The sequence below is a fragment of the Montipora capricornis genome, chromosome 6 (assembly GCF_036669925.1).
Source record: "Montipora capricornis isolate CH-2021 chromosome 6, ASM3666992v2, whole genome shotgun sequence".
Taxonomy (NCBI): Eukaryota; Metazoa; Cnidaria; class Anthozoa; order Scleractinia; family Acroporidae; genus Montipora; species Montipora capricornis.
In genome coordinates this window covers 7,901,226-7,911,225 of record NC_090888.1, presented here as the reverse complement: position 1 = coordinate 7,911,225, position 10,000 = coordinate 7,901,226, and the positions used below count along the sequence as shown (strand labels likewise).

Here is a 10,000-nt window from a genome sequence, read left to right as displayed (position 1 = left end):
AGTATGTCATTAAACCTCTAGTAAAATATGTATAATTTGAAGTATTTCTGAAACCAATTTTAAGAGAATTTTAAGAAAGCTTTCAGGCTGATTTCTCACTATGCACCCCTAAAATAAGAACATGACGAGCCTGAAACCTGAAATCAGTGTTTTTATATATGGGTGTTTACTGTACTACTTACATGTACTTATAAAGCAAAGTCAGGCTTGTTTGAAATTACACAAAACTAATAATTTCAAAGATTGTAACAAATAGTCAGCCCTGGAACCTCTCCACATTTAGATTTACATTACAACCTTTTTGAAACACGTCCCACTTCTTCCAAAACGGTTGCAATGGGTGCATAGACCAATTTCAATATATTAAAATTCAGTTCTAAACAAAGGCATCATCTTGAGGCTCTGGGGAATAAACTCATACAAATTCTTATATTTATTCCCCAGAGCCTCGTGTTTAGGACTGACTTTCCAATATCAAAATTACTTGTCTATTAGCACTCTAGGGGAAGAAAATTATGACAATATCAGTGTTTCAATTAATTGGAGCATCATTTCTAATCACAGCGAAATAGAGATGTACATACAATCATCCAAAATGGGGCCCAAAGTATGTCCATCGGCTCGGAAAATCAGTCAAAACAAAGCTATTATGATCATGAAGGCCCTTGTAACTGGTTACAAAAAAGCACAAAAAAGCACAATATGCTACATCCTATAATTAGAAGTTGTAAAGAATTGTATGGTATCTCAAAATTTCTGTCACTTTACCAGGGTAAAATCATTCAGCATTCTGAGGGAATATACCTCTTTCATAATTGCAGACAAATTACATATTCTTGTTTTTTTATGTTAATAAGCCTTTCTAGCCTCACTATGACGAGCAAATTTCAAAGGAATATTAATTTTGTTTCAAAATGAGGGCAGATCTAATTAACATAATACAAAAGAATGTAAAGGGTCGCCATTTGTGAAGTGGTCAATAGTTATGACAAGGTGATTGCATTAATAATAATTATTGAAGTGGACGTCCGTAAACAGTCACTGCTTATGAATAGAAACAGAAGGAGCAAAATGTTCTTCCAGGGTGGTAGCCACGACAAAGGACTTTTAAAAAGACAAATCTCATAAAATATTACAAATTCACTCTCCACATGCACAAGTTTTGCTGGAGCTCATTATGACATCTTGATGGGTGGTTGACAAATAATCGACAACAACACAAGGTGCCGCATTAGTTGTAACATCTCCACCTGGCAAGTTAGCCATGTGAGAGAGTTCATTATTCACTTCCAACAACACAACCCATTGTTCTCACCAGCAAAACGACACAATGCTTTGGGGCAGAGAGATGTTTGACAGATCACGTAAAAACAGTTACAGGAGAAGAGAATGTCAAGAGAAACGAGAGTTGTGACAATACAATGAAATTCTTGAATCTACAAATAGTAAAACGACACAGAAAAATATGCTCAAAAAATTCAATTGCATGTCCTGAGAAACCAAAGGCTCATTGAAGCCATGGGAATAACATTGTGTCAAATACAAATTTTGTTAGAAATAACAGTTTCTAGCAATAAAAAGAAATACTCACCTTACTGCAAACCAAAAAACAACTTCCCCTGATTCTCATCAAATCTAAGAGCATTTAACAGTTTATTATATTCAGTGAAGTTCTTAACCATTCCACAACATTGATAAACCCCATGTTTGCATAAAGGTTCATCCCACGACAGAACTGCATAGATACGAAGTACAATCCACTACAAACACCTGTTTATTTCAGAAGACAGAAGCCAAAAATATACTGTTAATGTAATAATGAAGTGGCCAGAAAAAATCTTACGAGTTGAAAGAAAATTAATCACCATTCTGGTGATTTCATTTTTATTAGCATAAACTACGAACAAAAAAAAAACCAAGCTCGTGATATTAATAACAATACGTATTGTTGTGTATTTACATGTGAATTTCGCATAAGCTGAAAAAATTTATTTTTACTCGCAATCAACTTTGATTGTAAAAGCAAATTGCAAGAAAAAAGGTTACCTGCTAGCGAGCCCCTATTCTGTAAAGCAGACATTCTCAATAATACAAGACGTGGGAAAGACAAAAAAAAAACCTCGAAGAATAGAATCGAGTATTGTTCTCTCCTCGGTCACGCGCATGGGCGAAAGTGATGTCGTTATCACGTTAAATATTAGAAGTGTAACATTCCCCTCTCGCGAACTCATTTTCTCGGCAAATAACCCGTTTTTAGCTATAAAATAACCCTAGTGTGTTAAAAACCAAGAACCGCTGTGATTGAATTTAACGAAAACGAAAACAAGTGGGTACAGTTTTTATAAAAGCTTTTCCGTATTCCGAGAGGAAACCTGATTAACATCACGCGCAGTTTATTGTGAGGATGCCGTGAATCAGCGACTTTGGTTATAACCAAGCCATAGCATTTACCATCAGATTCTTAAACAGCAAAGTCCGAGCGTCTAGTACTCGTACAGTCCCTCGTAGACATTCCCTTTGCCTTTAGAATGGTGGCAGGCTGGATGTGAATGATCGGGTTTTTTGCTGGGAGTAAAACCGGGCACGCCACCAGCAACAGTTGAAGTCGCGGCGGTTGCCTGCGCCGCTTTCTGTTTCAACATAGTCCAGTCGAAGATATAATCATATTGGTAATTTAATGTCCGAAAAAGAATCCTGAACAACTGCCTCAAATACATGTAATCGGGGTTTTCCTCAAAGCGAAGGCCGCGACAGTAGTTGAGATACATGGCAAACTCGGCTGGGAAACCTTTGCAAAGAACCTCGACTGGGGTGGACATCTTTTTCTCGCTTATTTTCTCGTACTTCTGTTTCTTCGTAGCCGCTTTGAGACCTTGCCAAGGAAGGCTGCTGCGATTGAAGTACATCAGAACGTAGCCAAGTGATTCCATGTCGTCTCTTCTTGACTGTTCAATGCCAAGATGGGCGTTAATGCTTGCGTAGCGAGCCGTTCCCGTAAGGTTTTTGTCTTCGCGGTAAGGAATGTGTTGTTTCGACCTTGTGTCGCGGTACTTTTTTGCTAATCCAAAATCTATCAAATACAACTTGTTGCAGTGCCTGCCGACACCCATCAAGAAATTATCGGGCTTGATATCTCGGTGAATAAAGTTCTTGTTGTGAACATATTCAACGCGACTAATCATTTGGTCTGCTAGCATCAAGACTGTTTTCATTGTGAAGCGACGCGAACAAAAGTTGAACAGATCTTCCAAGCTCGGCCCGAGAAGATCCATAACCAGAACATTGTAGTCTTTCTCTTGGCCGTACCATCGAACAATGGGGATTCCAACACCACCTTGTAGGATTTTGTAAAGCTTGGACTCGTAAAGAAGTTGTGGATGGCGGGCTTTCTGAGACTCAAGCTTCACGGCAACTTCCTCCGAATTATTCGACGTGACCGCCAAGTAGATGTCCCCGAAAGAACCGCTTCCAATCTTACGAACTAAGCGGTATTTGCCTCCAACTATGAATTCAGACCTTGCAGCACTACTACTGCTACTAGCCATAGCGAAATAATCGTTTGTTTGGCGAGCAAAAGGGGAGGAAATCTCGTGCAACTAACCGTGAATCCACCCAACACACGCCATTCTCGAACACTAAACAACTCAAAAACAGTCAATGTGACGTGGGTAGCCAAGGCCGTGCGCAACGCATCAAGGGTAGTCCCTCATGCATTTCCGCTTCTCAAGATAAACAACTCGTAGACGTAATACATCGAGTGCGAAAACCTTACGAAATCTTAATTTATCTCAATATCTATTACAAAAGGCACTTCATAGAATGATCAGCGATTTTCAAAAGTGTTTAATATAGGTTGAAAGAAAAGACCAGGCCGTGGTAAGGCGTATTCGAGATACGGCAGAGGCGGAAAAGAAGACAACCGGAAGTAAAAAAACAAATAATGGTCTCACTTCTTGGCTGAAAAAACGTTAATATTTAACACATTTTGTCCGTTTTAAAATTAATAACAATTTGATGATGTACAAATTTTATTATGTTAATGCATTAGAAAAGCAACAAGGCGATTCTATCTTTGTGCGTAATATTTAAAAGCAATGGAACATTAGCGTGGGGCCTGGATTGACGACAAATTGATACTGCAGATCACGGGACAATCAAGTCAAAAATAGCTTATCTTACGTGCGTATTTTGAAATGCAAATGTTGTGGGTTTTTTCGGCTAAATGAAAAAAGCTTTGCTCTCCGATCGAAAAGAATAGACATCAAAACTAGTGCCAATGCTTTACCAGGTGAAATAATCCGACGTTTAATTTAAGCGTTTTAATATTGTAACACTTAATTACAATATAACAGTTTGAAATTCGCCAACATAAACGACAAATAAGTAATCCAATTTAAAAAAACTGAAGTTTTTTCGTCATGTTTTACGCTCATTTAAAAGAAAACGGTAAGGAAGGCACCTAACTATGCTTTGACAAGAGAAATGAGGGAGTGTAGGGGGCGGTGGTCTGGATATGTGAAATTTTAGATCGGAAGTCTGTTTCCCGAGACGTCCGCGACTATCAAGCTTGACATCATACGAATTTATCTGGAATTGTGTAATGGCTTGCCGAGTCGTATTTTTCATTCAACAAGCCACTAGATTCACTCTATCTCCCATTCCCTGAAATTCGTTTTCGTCCACTTTTCGTCGTCTCTTCCCTGGTCCCAGAGGTTTTTCTTGAGACGTGAGACAGTCGCGAAGCGGCGAAGACGAGTCACGAAAGGGCGAGAAGAGAAAAACCTCTGGTTACCTTGGCCTTGAATCTCACTTTCATACAGACACCAGCTGTCAAACGCGTCAAATGGGACCAATTAATGGCAACTTTAATAGCAATCACGCGTCCCCTCGGTATTACCAATCGAACGAACCAATCATATTGATTTGCGTGTTTGCAAAAGTATCAACCAATCCCAGCCTGATGGTCAGATTCTTAAGGGATTATTTTGTATAACATAACAACGGTTTTCTTATTGCATGATACACATCTCAGTTTGCAATAATGAACAGTTCTTACTATAATCGTCCCAAAATAACTTCAAAACCATCAAATTTATCAGGTGAAACACAGTCTGATGTAAATTTTAAGAACATCTTAAGAACGTTTTCAGTCTCACATCACAAAAATATTATATAAGAACGTTGAGCCTTACCTCCAAAATTAGACGTTCTTAATTAAAAAAGAGTTTAACTGAAATTAACATATCCCAAGGAATAGACTGGGCAACTCCCCGTTTTTGGCGCCATCTTGGTTGGAGGACAAACACGTGATTTTGGCCGACTTTGAACAGCTTTGAACCGCTGTGGCGACGCTAAAAAGAGACGGATTTCCACAGTGAAAGGACACTTATAATTATACTGAGGTTAATTTCATGAATTATAAAGAACAGATTCAGGCTCAGAACGATCATAAACGAATTTTTAAGATTTCATACAACTCCCTTCTAAAATCATCACGGCAAATTGCCGCGAAATTAGAAGCAACATGAGGGGATTTATTATTTTACGGACGTCATACCTTCCTAATGGCCTTATTTTCTGTTGAATGAATGATATCAATAAAACTATTTAAAGTTGCGGCAAATATTGGAAATCTGTCTCTTTTTAGCTGACTACAGCGGTTCAAAGTCGGCCAAAATCCTATACATTTACTGTATTAAATTTAGCCGTGTTTGCCCTACAGCCAACATGGCGGCCAAAGACCGTGGAAGGGTCTATGTTTTCTTGCCTTTGGGTACTAAAAATACTTCAGGTTTATGAATTAAAGATTTCCTTTATTTTCTTTGTGTACAAAGAAAAGATGTCTGGCTTGACAACCTGGATAGCCAATGACCAATGATGAGTTCTGTAGCCCACTTAGTCCGGTAAAGGAAGCTCTGTTTGAAACACCTGAAATCCGATTTTAGTTTTTCAAATCCCATTGCTGATAAAGACAAAGGTGCTCACCCTCCAGGATGGCGTTTTCAAAAGCCTTAGGCCATAGCCTTAAGTTCCGTCAGATGTAGTTGTGGTCGCCCTTTTGACGACAATCTTTCTACCTTCCGCCTATACTTGGAACATTTAATCTTCAAATAGAAGCCTGACTGATCGCAAGCGTGCGTAAGGCTCAGATCATATCCCAACCGACGTCATATATCATGTATATGGGTCAAGTTTGCTTCTCTGCTTTGGTCCGAGAGGTTATGCTTCGGGAACTCCGGTTTGCCTTGGCAATCAACATCTGCCTTGATTCAATTGCACTTGTAGTTTTCAATTTGTACCGCATCCCTAAACTAATGACAAAGATAATCATGATAGTGATGTTGTAGCCATGCTGGGCCTACCTCCCATGATGCGAAATTTTCGCAATATAGATTACGCGAGATTATATGTTTCGGACAAGACATCATATCGAGGCTCAAGGACCAAAAGCCTCGACATCATCATGTTTGCTTTTTGCTGAATAGGCCATTTTCGAGTATATCAAATATCCAGCTTGATAGTGAGGCAGTGAGAACAAAAACAATAGAAACTCGTCGGAATGAATGAGAAAAATATTTATGTATCATCCACTTCCCTTTTTCTTTGTCATCTAAACCTCTCTTTCAAGCTGAATTTTAATATATGGTTAATTTCACTTTACAATGTCCCCAATCATAGTTGGTAGTAACTATGCCCCAATGGACCTCTTTAGCTTGTACGTTTTGTTTTCCCATTTCAGACCACGTGATGTTACTCCAGGGAACAGTTTCTTTCAAATGTCGTCTTCTGCACATGCATATGTATGCATAACTTATGTAAAAACAAAAAGAAAATTCCCTTGGGAACATGACGTGGTCTGAAATGGGAAAACAAAACGTACAAGCTAAAGAGGGCCATTAGTGCTCCAGCCGGCTAGAACGACTAGACACTTATTAAAATAAAGTTTCTTCCTTCCTTCTCTACCAACTTTGCTTGGGAACTTAATCGGGATTACGGAGTGTGTTGACGGAAGACTCCATCCTCTATCCTCTGGTTAGCCATAAAATACACACCTCTAAAAATGGCTTTTTTGCTATAGACACACAATCCGCTTAGGACACTAGTGAGATACGTATTTGTTGTTCATAGAGTATCTTAAAAGACCGGAAGTCCATCTCTAAAGTTCCAAATGAATGAGAAAATCAGCCTTCAAAAACAGTAATTTTGTTCAGAACAAGATTATGTACTTATTGACTGAGTGGGAGGGCCGGACGGGAAAATATTTGGCCCGAGGTCATGGCGTACGGGCCGAGCGCAGCGAGGTCCGTGCGCCATGACCGAAATAAGCATTTTATCATATGACCACCGCGCTTTTCCTTTTTCTTTTTTTTTTTCGGGTAACAAAATTCGGAATGTTCACTTACGTCGCTCATTTTGACCGAAAAGTCGGGATTTATATAGCAACAAAGTTGTTTTAGTTCGCATCTCGCGCGCGCTTTCATTGGAAAACTATTGAGAAAATCCCCGTATGAGGGCCGTACGCGATCCTAGCAGGGCCGGACGGCTTTTTCCGGCAATAGTTTTCCAATGAAAGCGCACGCTGGGCCGTACGGGTCATATGATAAATACCTCTTACTAACCTCGTTTTCTCGGTCCGTACTGTAAGTTACGGACCGAGTTTTCAACGGGAAAAAACGAGGATCCGTAAGTTACAGTACGGACCGAGAAAACGAGGTTAGTAAGATATTTATTATATCTCTGAGGTTAATCCGGCGCGCGTGCGAAAAAACTAGTCGAAGTCAAGCGGACAGTTCAACTGCCGCAAAGATAAAACTAAATCTAAAACTAAATCTTCCTGGCTGTTTGAAATAGTCGCTTGCAAGATTCAAAGAGTTTTACAAGTTTATGTAGCAGAAACGAAATGAAAAACTTGCTAGATGTTTTATCGAAATTTTAAATTCAGCGGGCTGTAAAGCGGGCCGTATTGTAGAATACGGCGCGCTTATTTAGCCAATCACAGCGCGCGTACTGTTTGAGAGATATAATAAAAAGAAAGATGTCCCGATTTTAAACGAATCTTTCAGGAAGATTCAAGGGTTTAAAATGAAGTAGCCAAAAAGGAAAAAATACAAATTATGTTTGTTTTATTCCTTGCATAGTGTTGAGTGTATTTTTCAGAGATAAGGTACAGATATAAATTTGGGATAAAAATTAAGGTCAAATACAATGTGACCACTCCATACATCTAAACTATATTAAGAATAGCATACAATGCAATTACCATATAATTACACAGTAATAATTATTGCAGACACATTTTTACAAAAAATTGATGAAATACTCAAATTACTCTGGTTTAACTCAATAGGTTTCCATAAGAATTGGCAACTTTAAGTTCCCATCATCTCAGCAATTTTTCCCACTTTATTTACTCTGCAAAATCCTCCCAAACACATTGTGTTGTTTTTAGAAACTTTGGATTGAAATTTCACTTTTTTATTTGCTTTGAAAGAAAGGCTTTAATACCGGGTTGATGTTGTAGTATGCTTTACATTTTTCTGACACTACTGTTCTAAAGTAGGTATATTCTTGTATAATTATACTAAAAATATCACAAAAGTTATTCATTAAATTTTGAAGAATCTACTTAGAGGTAAATGCAATAGACCTCCTTAGCTTTCTTGCCTTGTTTTCCTAATTATATACCACTTATTAACCAAGAGTGAGGTCATTACAGGAAAATCTCAGGCCACGGCCTTGATGCATTGACCGAGCGATAGCCAGGTCAATACATGAAGGCCAAGGTTTGAGATTTCCCTGAAATGACCAAATGGAACGAGGTTAATAAGTTATTTATTGTATGGCCTTTTTTTGCTCAGTTTTGGCCTGTTCTTGGTCCTTTGGAGAATAACACTCTCGCTGTGGCTCTCTTCGTCGCTTATACTAAAGTATCTGTATGCTAGTTTTTCTTTCAGTTATTGAAAATATAGTTGTACTTTGTCCATATTTTTTGTTGTTTTCGCCCACGTGCTCGTAGCTTTTAGTCTCAACTCAAAAGAGCCGTTAAAACGAGAAAAATTTTCAAGCAAAGCCAACGCCCTAACCCCTGGACCATGCCACCTGGGTATTATTTCATTCAAAATTACCATTAATTTGGTATGCTTCCTGTAAAGATGATCGAGAAAGAAACAATCTCTTTGAGACTGCTACAGAAAAATGAGCTTAACTCTCAGTGGGTGATGTGTGTCTCTGAGATAATATTAATACGCCATTGTCACAGTGTAAAGTTAGTGGTGGAGCTTTTGAAAATCTAAGAGGATGGTTCAAAACCAAGAACCATTCATGGGAAAAAGAATTTCTGTAAGTTTTTGGTTTCAACACAAAGAGGAAAAGTACCTTTCATAATATACATGTATGTACTAGTAAAGTTCATTACGGTTGTGGATATCAAGTCCACGAAAAGTAATATGAAAAGCTGATTATAAGCAGTGCTGCAAACATGTTCCAACACACTTTGTGTAATGAGGCTAAAGCGAAGAGTGAATCATCAAATTTAAAACAGTTATCATTGTCATCATCTTGAACACTGAAAAACTGAGCCTTGCAAAACTCGTTGCCACTGGAATATGCCGAGCTCAACGCTTTTCCACCAAACTTTGCATCTTTGCAGTGTTTATAGATACCATCACAAAAGCTTTGGCAGATGTTTACCTTCCCTTGTTGAACCCATCGGAACTGGTTAGGGCTACAGAAATAGCACATCATATAATTGAGATGATTACTGCAGTTACTGCTTGAAGATTCAAGATGAGGCATCCCCAAGAATGCTGATGTCACTTCTGTTCGTGTACAGCATGAGCGCTCCCTAAACCAGGCACAGTTGGAAAGGCTGTAAGCTTCTTTTGGTGTCCTCTCAGAGCCTATTAAACAAACCCAGACTCAGAACAATATGTGACGGCTTTGTTTTTTTTTTTAAGTGCCCGAAACAAGACAAAACATGGACTTCGACACAGATAATGTG

The 10,000-nt window shown here is 38.6% G+C and overlaps 3 protein-coding genes across 3 annotated transcripts in view; all 3 read right to left on the bottom strand.

Moving 5' to 3' along the window:
• Positions 1 to 10,000, bottom strand: part of LOC138051401 (tetratricopeptide repeat protein 28-like) — a 695,954-nt gene that overhangs the window by 163,490 nt on the left and 522,464 nt on the right. The gene's annotated exons all lie outside the window — the stretch shown is intronic.
• LOC138051421 (casein kinase I) lies at positions 1,765 to 3,665 on the bottom strand. Its single transcript, XM_068897619.1, has one exon. It carries the CDS (start codon positions 3,543 to 3,545, stop codon positions 2,484 to 2,486), a length of 1,062 nt encoding a protein of 353 aa, XP_068753720.1. The 5' UTR covers positions 3,546 to 3,665; the 3' UTR covers positions 1,765 to 2,483.
• Positions 8,107 to 10,000, bottom strand: part of LOC138051425 (riboflavin-binding protein-like) — a 5,119-nt gene continuing 3,225 nt past the window's right edge. The window contains exon 2 of the mRNA XM_068897625.1: positions 8,107 to 9,899. Coding sequence (XP_068753726.1) covers positions 9,427 to 9,899 — 473 coding nt within the window. The 3' untranslated portion in view covers positions 8,107 to 9,426. The remainder of the gene's footprint in view (positions 9,900 to 10,000) is intronic.

Bases quoted from the DNA above. Each gene is read 5' to 3' on its own strand.
- LOC138051421 (XM_068897619.1), bottom strand. From the start codon at position 3,545: ATGGCTAGTAGCAGTAGTAGTGCTGCAAGGTCTGAATTCATAGTTGGA.